Source organism: Euleptes europaea, chromosome 14 (genome assembly GCF_029931775.1).
Source record: "Euleptes europaea isolate rEulEur1 chromosome 14, rEulEur1.hap1, whole genome shotgun sequence".
NCBI lineage: Eukaryota > Metazoa > Chordata > Lepidosauria > Squamata > Sphaerodactylidae > Euleptes > Euleptes europaea.
In genome coordinates, this window is record NC_079325.1 from 54,879,004 (window position 1) to 54,893,827 (window position 14,824).

General features: G+C 48.0%; 1 protein-coding gene across 1 annotated transcript; it reads left to right on the forward strand.

Moving 5' to 3' along the window:
- The first annotated feature begins 1,284 nt into the window (after window positions 1-1,284).
- Window positions 1,285-9,678, forward strand: TOR1B (torsin family 1 member B). The gene is made up of 5 exons (XM_056860187.1): window positions 1,285-1,474; window positions 2,617-2,882; window positions 4,230-4,405; window positions 6,875-7,002; window positions 9,430-9,678. Exons 1-5 carry the CDS (start codon window positions 1,285-1,287, stop codon window positions 9,669-9,671), a joined length of 1,002 nt encoding a protein of 333 aa, XP_056716165.1. The 3' UTR covers window positions 9,672-9,678.
- Window positions 9,679-14,824: the final 5,146 nt, after the last annotated feature.

Genomic DNA, 14,824 nt, shown 5'->3' on the forward strand with positions numbered 1-14,824 from the left:
GGACATAAAGATATGGAGGAATTTAAAATTACATGGTCAAAGGCCACTGCATATTGGGATAAATCGGCAAAAACGGATCTTAAGAATTTAGTTAACGAATTATAGTATAAAGTGATTTTAACTAATCGACAACAATGTGATTTATTAATCTTTGTCATGACCCCTCATCGGAAGTCCATTGGTGATGGGCACAGTGGTGGGGGGAGGGTTTTTGATCTAGGGCGTAATATATAGTTTTATATGAATATATGAAATTGAAATTGTTCAAGACTTTCTATTCCTTGGCTCCACCATCAACCAAAAGGGAGGCTGCAGCCAAGAAATCAGAAGGAGATTGAGACTGGGAAGGGCAGCCATGAAGGAGCTAGAAAATATTTTGAAGTGTAAGGATGTGACTCTGGCCACCAAGACTAGATTAATTCATGCCATCGTATTCCCTATTACTATGTATGGGTGTGAAAGCTGGACAGTGAAGAAAGTTGATAGGAAGAAAATAGATTCCTTTGAAATGCGGTGTTGGAGGAGAGTGTTACGGATTCCGTGGACTGCCAAAAAAAAAACACATCAGTGGGTTATAGATCAAATCAGGCCTGAACTGACCCTAGAAGCTAAAATGACTAAACTGAGGCTGTCTTATTTTGGTCACGTCATGAGATGACAAGAGTCACTGGAAAAGGCAGTCATGATAGGAAAAGTTGAGGGCAGCAGGAAAAGAGGAAGACCCAACAAGAGATGGATTGACTCAATAAAGGAAGCCACAGCCTTCAGTTTGCAAGATCTGAGCAAGGCTGTCAAAGATAGGACATTTTGGAGGACTTTCATTCATAGGGTCGCCATGAGTCGAAGTGACTTGACGGCACTTAACACACACACACACATATGAATAACAATGTATAATAGAATCTTACGCTCTATATATGTATATGTATTTTTTCTTTTCTTTTTACATGTATATATTTTTTCGATTTATTATAAAAATAAAAAAATAATATTAAAAAAAAAAAAAAGAGGGGACATTGCGGCGGACTTTCCTTCATAGGGCCGCCCTGAGTCGGAGGCGACTCGGCGGCACTTAACTCACACAACCGTCTGCGATGTCACGGGAGAAACGCTTCGCGCCGAGGAACGGAAACGAGAGACCAACGCGCGGAGGCCTCGCCTCAGCTCACGCCGGAAGTGAGGCTCCGAGGCGGGGCACGCCCTCCCCAAGACGGCCTCGGGGCGGAAGCGGCGCGGGGGGCGCCGGGAGATGTAGTCCGCGGGGAGCCGCGCCGCGAGTCCGCCATGCAGTTGCTGCTGCTGGCGCTGCTGCTGGCCGCGGGGCCGCCGCCGCCGTCGGCCGCGCTGGAGCCCGTGAGCGTGGGCCTGGCCATCGGGGCGGCCTCGGCGCTCACCGGCTACCTCTCCTACCCCGGCTTCTACTGCGGCTTCGTGGAGTGCTGCCCCGGCGAGCGGGACCGGCCCAACGGCACCGGTAGCGCCGCGCGGGGGGCCTGGGCCGCGGGGGGAGGGGGTGGGGGGAGGGGCCGCCTCGGCGCCGGTTGGGGGCCAGGCCGGGGCCTACCAGGGGGGCGCGGAGGCTGAGGGGGAGTGGGGGGGGGGAACAGGCCTACCCCCGCGGCTGAGCAGGGGCTGGGGCTGGGCCTGGGAGGACTGGGCTTGGGGGGGGGGGATCTGGGTCAGCAGAAGGCGGCTTCCTGGGTCCACACGTGCCCAACGGGTACATCTGGGCCTGGGGTGTCAAGAGCAGCCGGTGCAAGACAGTTGGGGCTCGTGGTAGGGTTGCCAGATCCGGGTTGGGGCAACTCCCGGAGATTTGGGGGGGGGTGGAGCCTGGGGAGGACTCCGTAGGGTACAACACCTCCCAAAGCAGCCTTTTTCTCCAAGGGGAGCTGATCTCTGTAGCCTGGGGATGAGCTGCCATAACGGGGGGGGGGGATCTCCAGGTCCCACCTGGAGGCTGGCATCCCTACCTAGGGGGCAGGAGGACTGGTGGGGGGGGCAGGGCTGGGGCAGCAGAAGCCATTGCCTCAGGAGGCCCCAAAGAACCACAAGCAGGGTGGGGAAGGGAGGCTGTGAGCACTGGATCCGGAGAAAACCACAGAAGCGCACCGGGAGACGAAGGGGTCCCAAAGAGATGCTTTACTGGTAACCCAGGAGTACATAGCGCAAAGACCCAGAGGCAGGAATGGGGGAAACAGGGCATACACTGGATTATATGAGGTCACTAGACAAGCAGGAGCAACACAGTCCCATGAGATAACCCTCAACAGTTCAGAGAGGCTCCCAGAGACATCTGTCTGCTTCAAAGGGAGAAGGGAGGAGAGAGGAATGCGAGCAACCATCAAGGTCAGCATTGTCTACTCAGACTGGCAGCAGCTCTCCAGGGTCTCAGGTACAGAGGAGCCACAGAGTCCTTGAACAGAAGCTGTGAATCGGAGCTGTTTCAGATACAGCGAACAGGGGCCGGGAGAGAGGCTGGCCAATGCCAGGGAGAGACGAGTGAGTGGGGGTGGGAAAGAGCTGCTTTTTCAGGGCAGCCGCCGACCCCAGTGGCCTTTCCCTCCCTTTCCCTCTCTGAAGCCTTCCCTGCCTTTCTCTTTCTGGCTGGCTCAGCCCTCAGGCTCAGTCTGGACGCCAAGCTCTTTGGGCAGCACCTGGCCAAAGAAGTGATCCTGAAAGCCCTGACCGGGTTCGTCAACAACCCCAATCCCAAGAAGCCCCTGACCCTCTCTCTGCACGGCTGGGCGGGCACCGGCAAGAACTTCGTCAGCCAGATCATCGCGGAGAACGTTCACAAAGCGGGCCTGAAGAGTAAATTTGTGCACCTTTTCCTCTCCACTCTTCATTTCCCGCATGATCATGACATTAAGCTGTACAAGGTGAGCGGGAGAAGATCTTCAGGGCTTCTTTGAGGGATGGAAACGGGATTGCCTTTTAAAAGTAGGGTTTTGCACAAACTCTTTGCAATGCTTATCTTGCTTGTCATCCGATGTATACTTTTTTTGTGTTGTGATTTGTGCATAGGTTTACCTTGAACCTACTTGAATCCAGAAGGTTCTAGGGTCAGTCCTTGGAAACTCTAGTTGAAAGGATCTCCAGTAGCTCATTAGAAGGATCTTTCTCTGCCTTGAAAGCTACTGCCAGTCTGAGAAGGCAAAACTGATCAGAAGGAATCGATGCTCAGACTAGCAAAGGCACGCCCATCTGTTTATTTTCACCATGTTGCCTGCTGCTTAAAAATGAAACAAAGGGCTGGAATGTTTAGTTTCTGTTTCTGAGACCTTTTAAAGCTGTTGCTTGGCACTGCTCTTGAAGACGGAGAAACTCATCACATGGCTTCTTGGAAAAGGAGTTGAGAATGAGAAAGGGAAAATCGAAAGCTGGTGTGTTCTCTTCTCCCATATTTTACGGGGTGGCTTGCAAGCACCAGGAAACACAGATCTTTAAAATTAGGGACATTTTTCTCTGGAAATCACAGGGATAATAAATGATACTTGAACACAATGCATTTACCTTGAAAGTGATTAAAAATATTTAACTTGCAGAAACCGGCAAATTACAAAAGGATAAAAGTTATGTAAGTTGAATGGGGAAATGAAAAGAATCAATGAAACAAAATCATTAGGGTTGCTAACCAGTCAGTATGGTGCAGTGGTTAAAAGCAGTGGACTCTAATCTGGAGAGCCGGATTGGTTTCCCCACTCCTACACATGAAGCCAGCTGGGTGACCTTGGGCTAGTCACAGCTCTCTTAGAGTTCTCTCAACCCCACCTACCTCACAGGGTGTCTGTTGTGGGGAAAGGAAGGAGACTGTGAGCCAGTTTGATTCTTCCTTAAGAAGAAAGTCTTCTTAAGTGGAGAAAGTCGGCATATAAAAACCAGCTCTTCTTCTAACCTCCAGATGGTGGCTGGAGATCTCCAGAAATTCCAGCTGATCTCCAGGCTATAGCAATCAGTTCCCATGGAGAAAATGCCTGTTTTTGCAAGTGGACTCTATGGCATTATACCCTGCTGAGGTCCCTCCCCTAACTCCGTCTTTCCCAGGCACAACCCCCAAAATCTCCAAGAATTTCCCAACCCAGAGCTGGCAACCCTAGTAATGACCGGATAAGAATACAGAGGCCCCTCTTTTTGCAGAAATTTGATTTACTTTGAAACACACACAACCCTTTAAGTGTGAAACAGCCGCAGCATCAACTTTGTCTATCTGGTCCCTTTTGGTCCAGGACCAATTGCAGAAGTGGATCCGGGGTAACGTGACCGCTTGTGCAAAGTCTGTATTCATCTTTGACGAAATGGATAAGCTTCACCCGGGGCTGATTGATGCCATCAAGCCGTTCCTTGACTACTACGAGCAGATTGACGGCGTATCCTATCAAAGAGCCATCTTTATTTTCCTCAGGTCAGTGGCCTCTTCAGTCTAGCTGAAGACCCTTTGGCTGCATGTGAATACGTGTGATTCGAGGGAGCGAGACCACTGGGGAAGGGTACTTGCCTTGTTTAATTCCAACAAAAAAAATCTCATCTCTGGGATCAGACTTAGTGGGAAACGAGGGTTGTGTAAGTCAGCTGTGCACAGTGCTGATTGGCTGGTGCTTGTGACGTCATGAAGCAGCTTTTCAACTAATTTTTTGTGTGTGCTTATTAAATAAAACAAAGAACACTCAGCTGAATGAATTTACAAGAAGCACATTAAATCCAGGCTGACTGTCAGTCTGCAACACGGGCAGAGAAAGACCAGACATCTTGCTCTTTCTATCACATGCTTGTCCTGCTCTTCAAGGAGCTCAGAGTAGTTCTCTGCTTCTCTACTTTGCCCCCAAGGTCTAGTTTGACAGGCTATTTACTATGCTGAACTGGTACCGTATTCGCCACACATATTCAATCCAACCACTTTAATTTTTGTAACATCTGTAACAGTTGCCCTTTTCTCTGATTTGAGGCAGCTAAACCTCAACTTCCTGCTCCCATTATTTCCTGTATTGGCCACCACAACACTGTCTGGAGAGCCAGCATGGTGTAGTGATTAAGAGCGGTGGTTTGGAGCGGTGGACTCTGATCTGGAGAACCGGGTTTGACTCCCCACTCCTCCACATGAGCGGTGGAGGCAAAATCTAGTGAACTGGATTTGCTTCCCCACTCCTACACACAAAGCAATCTGGGTGACCTTGGGCTAGTCACAGCTCTCTTAGAGCTCTCTCAGCCCCACCTACCTCACAGGGTGTCTGTTGTGAGGAAGGGAAGGTGATTGTAAGCCGGTTTGAGTCTCCCTTAAGTGGTAGAGAAAGTCGGCACGTAAAAACCAACTCTTCTTCTCTTCCTTGGCCTTCCAGTCCAAACCACCGTCCTTCATCTCGCCCGATCTATCCTACTCATCGTTATGACTATGTTGCTCCTCTTTCCTGTACTGTGTGTTGGCTCTTCCTTTCTCATCCCATTTTGTTTAAAACATCCTCTACTGATTGTGCAAATGTCCTTTCCCTTCTTCTGATAGATCCATTCAACCCCCTAGGTCCAGCTCCTCAATCCTCCGGTTACCCACCCACCCCAATTCCAAAATTATATCCCTGTACCTCCACTGCACCCTAACAACTAAACTTTCCTCAGCAGGCTGAATGATGGACCCATGATTTTTTGAGTCAATGTTATTGTTTTGAGCTGCACAGTGAGGGCCTATTTGGCTGTGGGCAGGAATATGAATGTTAAATAGAATAATCTCTACATTGGCCTGTTAGCAAAACTTCTGGCCAACTTGGACATTAAACGCCGAAATAAATTTGCCTCAGACTCTGCTCAACCTACTTCCTCTCTCCGAAAAGACAGGAAATAATTCTCCTAGGCCTCAGGAAATAATTCTCCTAGATCTTGGAGCAAGGAGAGCTTGGTTTCTAATGTTGCTTTGGCCATTGAGGTTTTGGGGTAAGCAGTTATTGGAGTTCTGACTGGAAACCAGGATCCATCTCAATGAAGCTAACATGAAGGACCAGATAAGAAGGAAACAGACTCATGGAGAGGCTAACCCAGGGGTGTCAGACATAAGGCCCGCAGGCCAGATCTGGCCCCTTGACAGCTTTTATCCAGCCTGCAAGCCAGCTGAGGCAGACACACACACACCCCACTCTCGATCTAGGCCGGCAAGGCATGGCCTGGCCCAACCGAGTGACATTTATGTCATCTCCGGCCCTCGTAACATAAATAGACTTGTAGACAGAACTGACAGTATTCACCTGTGTTTTTTCTGTATATCTCATTTTTCCCCATAGACTATAAACTTTGATGAAATGGTTCTTGATTTATAGCTTATTCTGCACTTCACTGTAGCTTCATGACTTCAAGCTAAAGACCCCGTCAGTAAAAACTGATTTATGCTACAAAGTACAAAAGATATACATAAGAAAAATTCTTTGCTCCTTGCAATTCAATAACTTCCAGGTTTTATTCAGCAGATACATTGTTTTGTTACTTCCAGTTTCTGTCCTATTTCATATCTTTTGTTACTGTGCTTGACTGCTTTTTCCCGGGCTGACCACGGACCGGCGTGCCGATGAGTGGGGGCCAATTAGATTTTAGTATCAGAGAACACTGCTTTAAAACTGAAATTGAAATTATTTTTGTATATTATGCGTGGATCATTGTATGATGTTTTTAATGGTTGTTAGCTGCTCAGAGGCCAGCCTTGGCTGGGACAGAGAGTGGGATATAAGCCTAAAAATAAATAAATAAAAGATGACATTTGAGTTTGACACCCCTGGCCTAACCTGTTCTAAGCTCCTTGGAGGATGGGCGGGATAGGCAGGCGACAGAAGGAGCAGGCTCAGGACAAACCTGAGGCGATGAGCTGTTGACACTCTGCTTTTCTGCTTTGGAGCAGCAACGCGGGGGGTGACCTCATCACCAGAGTGGCCTTGGACTTCTGGAGGAGTGGACGGGCCAGGGAAGAGATCCAGCTGAAAGACCTGGAACCGGTGTTATCTGTCGGCGTTTTCAACAATAAGAACAGTGAGTGGTGTGCTACTCCCCCCACCCCCGCATGAAGAAGAAGAAGATTCTGTGTAATGGAAAGAGTTTAAAAGGTGAAAGGGAGAGACTTCAATCGTTTATACATGGGAGTTTTACCTGAGGTTCATTGCTCGCTGGACCCACACTTTACTGTTGGGAGTCTATGCACCCTCAGTCTCCAAGCTCAAATCAAGTCCCCACCCCTTGAAATGCTGCTTTGTAATTGGCTTACTTTGTAGAGCTTACTGTGAGAGAAAATCCTCCCCCAAAACCCAATTGCTGCATAAAAAAAGCATTATAAGAACAAAAAATGGAGCAATCTGAAAGGAAGGGGGGGGGAGAAATCCAAGACTCAGTTTTTAAAAGCATTTCTTCTGCTCAGAAAGAGCTTCAAGGAAGAAGGAAGCATTTGAATCCCCGCCTCTTTACACGCTGCTGTGTAATTGGCTGTGAGAGAAACCAAGCTTGTGTGTCCCATGCTTTGCCTTATGCACGGGGATTTCACCCGGGCTGAGCTCAGGGGAGAGGGAAGAATCGAGTTAACAGAGGAATGGAAAGACCTGGGATTTGTGTGGGCTGGCAGCGAGGTCATCTCTAATGGAGGAAAACTCATGCATAACTCCAAGGAACAACCGAGACAGAAGGAGGGTGAACATGAGTGAAAGTACCCAGGCATAAACAACCTTCCTTACCCTTGTGCGTCTGTAGTTGACTCAGAGCTAAACAGTAGCTGTGCAGAGTGTCTGTGTGGTAGAGGCTAAGCTGGTCATTGCAAGAGAGAGGGTCACAAAGCTAAATCTCTTGTGAGCCCCAAGTGCTCACCCACAGTGGAGGCTCTCTGCTGTGTCTCTGAATGATTCTGGTGAACCACCTGCCCATTCCGCTTCTGGCGGCACTGAATAATTTTACGTTGTTTGTGACTGGATCATTCAGTGCCTCGTGGTGCAGCAGGCCCTTACCTGCCCTCGTAGGAGGGGTGCCCGGAACAGTGAGTCATGCAGCGATGTGGGAACAAGGCTTTTCCAAGGGCAGGCGGTTCTCACTCCTTCACTCTCTAAAAGTTAAATCTTTTGGGGGTGTTGTGAGTGACAGGTTTCTCAAACTGTGAGTCAGAAAGTGGAAGGCAGGAGAAACACGCACACAGCATCTGCTGGACAGATGTTTTTTCAGTGACTTTTCCCTCCAGTCCTCAAGGGCTTCTGCACCACTGTGGCTCTGACCAGTCTTTCCTGGGGCTTGAACATCCTCTACATTAGGTTGTTACAAACCTTTTTGACCCTTCGGGCACATTGGCAATTCTGATACGGCATGGTCAGGCGCAGCAACAAAATGTGGTGGGAAGTGCCCGTCAAGTCACAGCTGACTTATTGTGACCCCATAGGGTTTTCAAGGCAAAAGATGTTCAGAAGTAGTTTGCCATTGTCTGCCTCCACGTGGGCTGAGAGAGTTCAGAGAGAACTGTGACTGGCTCAAGGTCACCCAGCAGGCTTCATGTGGAGGAGTGGGGGATCGAACCCAATTCTCCAGATTAGAGTCTGCCGCTCTTAAACAGTACGCCACACTGGCTCTCAGCAACAAAATGGCCTTGTAGCACTGTAAACAGGTTTTGTGGACTCTTTGGGTCCTGCATTGGATGAAGTGGGCTCCAGTCCACAAAAGCGGGTTCCACGTTATATTTGTTACTCTTTGAAGTGCCTCGACACCCCTTGTTGGGTTTTGTAGGTAACGTCCAGGCAATTTCTGAGCAAATCTACTTCACGGTGTAAAACCCTCGGAGCTAGACAGCACCCATTTTATAATTCTGTCTGAGAAGCTCCATTGGTATTGCAAACTATATTTGTGGCTCCTTCTGAAAAACAGAGCTGTCCCTGAGAATAGAGAATGTGGCCATAGTTGGACGGGTAAGCAGAATTTTGGTCTTGATACCTGATTGCCCTGTTCCCAAATCCCATCCAAGGAGTTGCTTCTCTAAATGGTATAGAGGAAGTTTGTTTATTTAGTACATTGTTAATTCTTTCCAGGAACTCAGGGTGGTGTGTGTTCTCCTCCATTTTATCCTCACAACAACCCTGTGGGGTAGGCTAAGCTGAGAGAGAGAGTGCCTAATCCAAGGTCACTTAGCAAGCTTCATGGCTGAGCAAGGATTTGAATCTGGGACTCCCAGAAGATCCTAATCTGATACCCTAGTAACTATATCAAAGTTAGCTTCACTGCTGTATTTCAGGGAGGAGGGCAGTATTTTTTTGAAATTTCTGCCTGTTGGCAATGCAGACTACGCTGAATTCCAGTAGCTGGGTCACTCAGCAGGAACAGTAAAACACTGACTTTAAAAGCTTTTCCTTCCTGGTAACCTGGAATGAGTTATTACTCACCCCAGGAGAGGAGCTCCTTCTAGCCTATTGCTAATTATTCCCCTCACTTCCCCAGGTGGCCTGTGGCACAGCAGTCTGATAGACCGAAACCTCATAGACTATTTCATCCCCTTCCTTCCTCTGGAGTACAAACATGTGAAAATGTGCATCCGGTCAGAGATCCAGTCCCGTGGCATCCGGATAGACGAGACCATTGTCCAGAAGGTAGCGGACGAGATGACCTTCTTCCCAAAAGAGGAGCGGATCTTCTCTGTCAAAGGCTGCAAGACAGTCCAGACCAAGTTGGACTTCTACTGAGATTTTTTTTTAACAACACTAAACTGGGAAGTGGAGGACGGAGAGATGTTTTGAGCTTCCCGCCACCTCCGCTTTTTCGATGCACTTTTTTTGGGGTGGGGGGGGCACATCTTTGTGGCATAAATTGTTTTTGGGGAGCTGCTGGTTTTTTACGGTGCAGCCTGGTCTCTTCCTTTCCAACCCTGCTGCCATCAAAGGATTGCCTTTTTAGATTCCACAGACACCTTTAGAAGCAGGAAGCGTCACTAAGATACGGTGTGCGGAGCACTGTAAGGAGACCACTGAGGTCTCTGAAATGGTTTCTCGTCTCCCTCTCGGCTGCAAAGCTACAAGGGAATGTTACAGAATTTTGTCACCTGACACCTGTTACACAGGCCCCTCCCTCTCCTTTTGGGAATTTTGGCTTGTAGAGATAAATGGGAATTTGATAATTGTATATATTGTTCAGGATGTTGATGGCTTGAAGAATATCATAGAGGCCTCTGGTTCTTTGTGATCAGCTTGTAGCTAATGGGTTGTGCCGCCTGCTGTCTGTGAACAGAAAAGGCGTTCCTCTGTTTAGAGGACTCTATGCCAATCCACCTTTAACAAAATGGGAGCTATTTGACTGAGCTCTGGGGAAACTGGTTAGTGAATGACAAACGTCGTTCTTCTGCCCTGGGACAATGTTTCCCCTTCTTGAAAGAAATCCCCTCTCCATTGGAGAGCCAAAGAGATTTCTGCATGGTTGCCCATGCCATTCTATGCCCTTTGGAGGGCCAAGGAAATAATCGGACTGTTACACAAGAATGAGGATTTCATTCCCAGTTTTGCTGTTACAGCCTAACCAATCTTTGGTCTGTATGCAGCAATATAGTTAAGAAAACCCTGAAGTTGTCTTAAGAGAAGGTGATTTCTGCTGTTTCCATTCTACTGTTCCAGTTCCCTAATATTTTGTTCTGGGAGGAGGGTCAGGGGACCCTCAGGTACAGCATGAGGGCAAAAAGACTACTTCTCTTAAGAAAACCTGAGTTTCTTTATGTTTTCTGGTTGGATATAGACCAAAGGCCAGGGCTCAGCTCAATTGCAGAAGGACTGAACTGTTCCTTTTCAGACAAGGACCTTCTAACCTCTGTACGGCGCCCAACCGATGTAACATGTCCTTAGTACCTTTTTATGGGATAAATTTTTATTAGCACATTTTAAAGAATGCTTTTTATACCTTGATCCCCAGAATGAAGTCATTAGGGATTATATAGTATATTTTTAAAAGTAAGTTGGGGGGAAATGGAAACTCTTGCTTAGGAGTGAATGCGTCCATTTCTCTCTCTCCCCCACCCCATTTTTAAAGCCACTTGAAGCATTATTTTTTTAAATGTATCCTGTAAATATCTTTCTAGTGGTGGGAACTGGGAGGTTGGCCGGGGCAACCCTGAAAGAATCAGTGAGGGCCTGGTTCCTTAGAAGACCTACATGCAGGAGAATTACGTAGGTGGTAGAACCAGGCAGCACAACTTCAGACTGGGCGGGGTGGGGGAGAGCCCCATTTTTGCATGACCCCTCTCTGTTTAAGAACTTCATGCAGCCTGCAAAGCAGCACAGCAAGCCAAGGAGAAATGCTGTAGCCTTTCTGGCCGGCAGGTGAGTTTTTCCAGTTTTCAATACTTAACATGAAGGAATAATCCCAAATTGAAATCTACCATCTGCCATCTGGTTTTGACTGTTCTGCCCATCTCGGGTGTCTCTGACCTCATTCTCTTGCGTGTGTCTGACCGTGAGATTTAATTTTACAGCCATATCCTGTGATGGAGGGAGGGCAGGTTATTCTAGCAAAACAACTTCCTTTGGCCAGTTTATCAGCATTCGGAAGCAGAGCTTTCCAGACAGGTCTTTCTTGGCAGCAGCATTGTTCCTGTCTCCCCAGCTGCCAGTAAGAATGTAGGCGGCTGCAGGTGGGTGGTGAAGAGCTGTCCCCTCCCCCTTGATTCACTTTGAAGTTGTTAGCAGGGCCTGTGGGTGGTAGGGGCTGCTGCGAATCCCTCATCCTCGCCTGGCTCAGTTCTGTTACCCGGCTGAGGAAGGAGCTGCCACGGCATGTGCTTTTGTGCAAAGGGCCAGAAAGTGCCTTGACGCACGTTTGTAACATGTTCTCCCCTGCTCAGGGGGCTGCCACCGGGAGGCTCAACGTCCCCTGAAATTCTATGGCTGCTTGCTCTTCCGAATGCACAAATGTACACCAGTGGGGAAATAGAGAAGGGGCCTTTCACCTTTTTGCAGCGTAGGAACAGAATTGTAAGAAATGCTCCAGAGAATGCCGGTTAATCTCTCTGCTGTGCAGGTTCCTTGCACTGAGGCAGTGGTGTGTGTGTGTGTGAAATAATAATTTACCAAAAGAGACTATCAGAGTGCCATGTCTGCAGTGGAACTGAAAAATACATCTGAGTTACTTTTATTATCGGAGTGTTTTTAATGCCTTTTAAATACTCTATATTGTGTCACCTATAGTCTTCAAGTCTGTTATGTGTGAATCGTACAGCTGAAAGTGGCCGCACCACAGAGCATTATAGCTGCTATGCTGATGCATTTAACCTCAGCGATTGCTTTCCCCCTCTCTAAACCAGGCCTTTGTGTGCTTCTCCCATCCTCATTGCAGTCCAAAACTGTACAGTAGGATTGCTGATGCTTTGAATTCAAGAAGAGTGTCACTTTGAGGAAGTGAAATCTTTTCCTGTGAGCAGCTGCAATAAAGATTTCATGTGTTGCTACCTCTTGCTGTTCTCTGGTCAAACTCGAGCCCTCTGTTATCTCTACTGTGTTTTTTGTTTACTGAGAATGGTTTTATTGTAGGGTTGGGTAGAACTTTCTCAGGAGCTGATCAGAGCTCCCCAGAACCACCTTTTAAAATTGTGCAGCTATTTGCAGGGCATCATTCAGCCAGAAGTCCGCACCACTTGTAAGGGCGTGGCTGTCAAATGTCCTGTCTTCTGGGAACTGTTTCACCAGACTCATTGCGGAGGGCTTCCAGCGCACAGAGCCTCCTGGGGCCGGCTGGGATGGGGGACGGCAGCACAGCCATCGCCCAGCGGATGGGCTGGTTCCTTGTCAGTGGAGACATACAGGGCTCTCAACGAAGTCTTCGACACCACTGACTGCAAGCATGGTGTTGATGAACGTACCTTTGTGCAGGTGGTTAAGTTGCAAAAACTGTTGTTAAAACCAAATACCTTACCTGCAGAAGCAGTATATAAATAAGGTGTATTCAAATGACACCAAAGATGCTCCATTCTGTGCCTACACACTTTAAATCTACAGATGTGTATGATTTAAGTAAAAAGGGCTTTTGCAGTCTCATTCTTATCAGCAGCTGTGTTAGGATGAGGGAGTAGAGGTGACTGAACAGTTTTTCTGCCAGAACGCTAAAGAGTCTTTCCTTTCAGTTTGCTTTATGCAGAATTATTACATCTTTGCTAGAGCCCCTACTTCTCCTTTAGGAGTTATGTTTCTCAGTGGGACAATCTTCCAGTAACAGCCTTGTGTCTAGTTGGAAGTCCCACAAAATCAGCAGGACTTTCTAAAATGTGGATGCTAAACCTCAACTAATATCCTAAACCCTCTTTCCAGCATGAGGCTAACCTGCACAAAATATGAAGCTGTTACACAGATGTCATATCAATTTGGCCAACAGAAATTTATTTGGAGATTTACAAAACATCACATGTAGCAAACAAAACAAAAACCGGCACAAAGATCATTTTGCATGATAAAACTAAAGCTGCGATCTGCAAAGAGTCAATTTAATTCCTTCATCACATTTTGATATTGGGGGGAAGAGTCCCTTGAATGGTCTCTGTACTTGAAACTGCCCCACACACGCTTGATTTTAGGCCTGGCAGGAGGACCGGGGCCCTGACCCGGATGGCCCAGGCTAGCCTGATATTGCCAGATCTCAGAAGCTATGCAGGGTCAGCTCTGCTGAGTTCTTGGATGGGAGACCTCCAAGGAAGTCCAGGGTTACAATGCAGAGGCAGGCAATGGCAAACCACCTCTGAACGTCTTGTGCCTTGAAAACCCCCTGAGGGGTCATTGTATGATGACTGTGACTTGGTGGCGTTTTCCTCTACCACCACAGAGAAAAGAGACATCCTCTTTTGCCTACTGTTTCACCCTCCAACAGCTATTAGAGAGGGGCATGGTTTCAACAGGGGAAATGTTGCAGTCTCACTCACACCCCCTGTATTACATTCCTACCTCAAAGCAGAGTTCCCAATGTGTTTTCTGCAGCCTCTCTCCATGGCCCATCACCTGACCTCTGCTCCCCAAATGTCACATCCTGCAAAGGCCCTCTGAATACACCCGGCCCTGGACCCTTTTGGAGCTGCACAGGAAGAGGTAATTTTGTGGCGGCCCTGTTGAACTAGCTCTGCATCTTGATGTCAGTTGATGTACCTTTTCCTATCTTTGCTAGCGGCAGCCCCACACATAGTGACAGTGGGACACAGGGCCAGTTGCGCTGGTTCTTGAAGGGAGAACAGACAACGATGTAGACTGCTTATTGCAGTGACCCCGTTGTTTTTGCCATTTTTATTTAGCTAAACAGTCCGTGCTGCCGCCCACAACATTGAGTAAGGTAAAAATTATATACATTTATGTTTTTACAACACACCAACAGGATACAAACCCCAGTAAATCACTGATTAGCACCCCAAGAGCCCATCTGAATGCTGCCTTGCACTTCATCTTAAAAACCAACGGGGAGAAAGCCCTGCTGATCTCCCCCAGGTGGCCGTTCCTCAGTGTGGGGGCTATTCTGGACAAAGCCCAAAGTCTGCGCAAGGGGGCGTTCAACAGGAGCAGCTGGGCAGGTGTGTGAGCCCACCCTTAAGGCAGCCTATCTGAAGAAATGGCAGCTCAAACAGCTTCTGGAAAGCAGGACAAGGTAACTTGGAAACGAGTTAATGCAGAGGGCTTACTGGAAGACGACAAAGTGGTTGATTTGTAATAGCACATAGAATCTCCAGCAAAGCAGCACCTGAAACACTTCTTACTGCCCCCTTTCTGGGACAAGGCCCATATGCCACGCACACTTATGGAAAGATCCAACATGGGTTTGGTGCCTGAGGCAACCTTCCTCCCCCAGACTGTCACCACTAACTGGAAAAAGTAGTACAAATCCT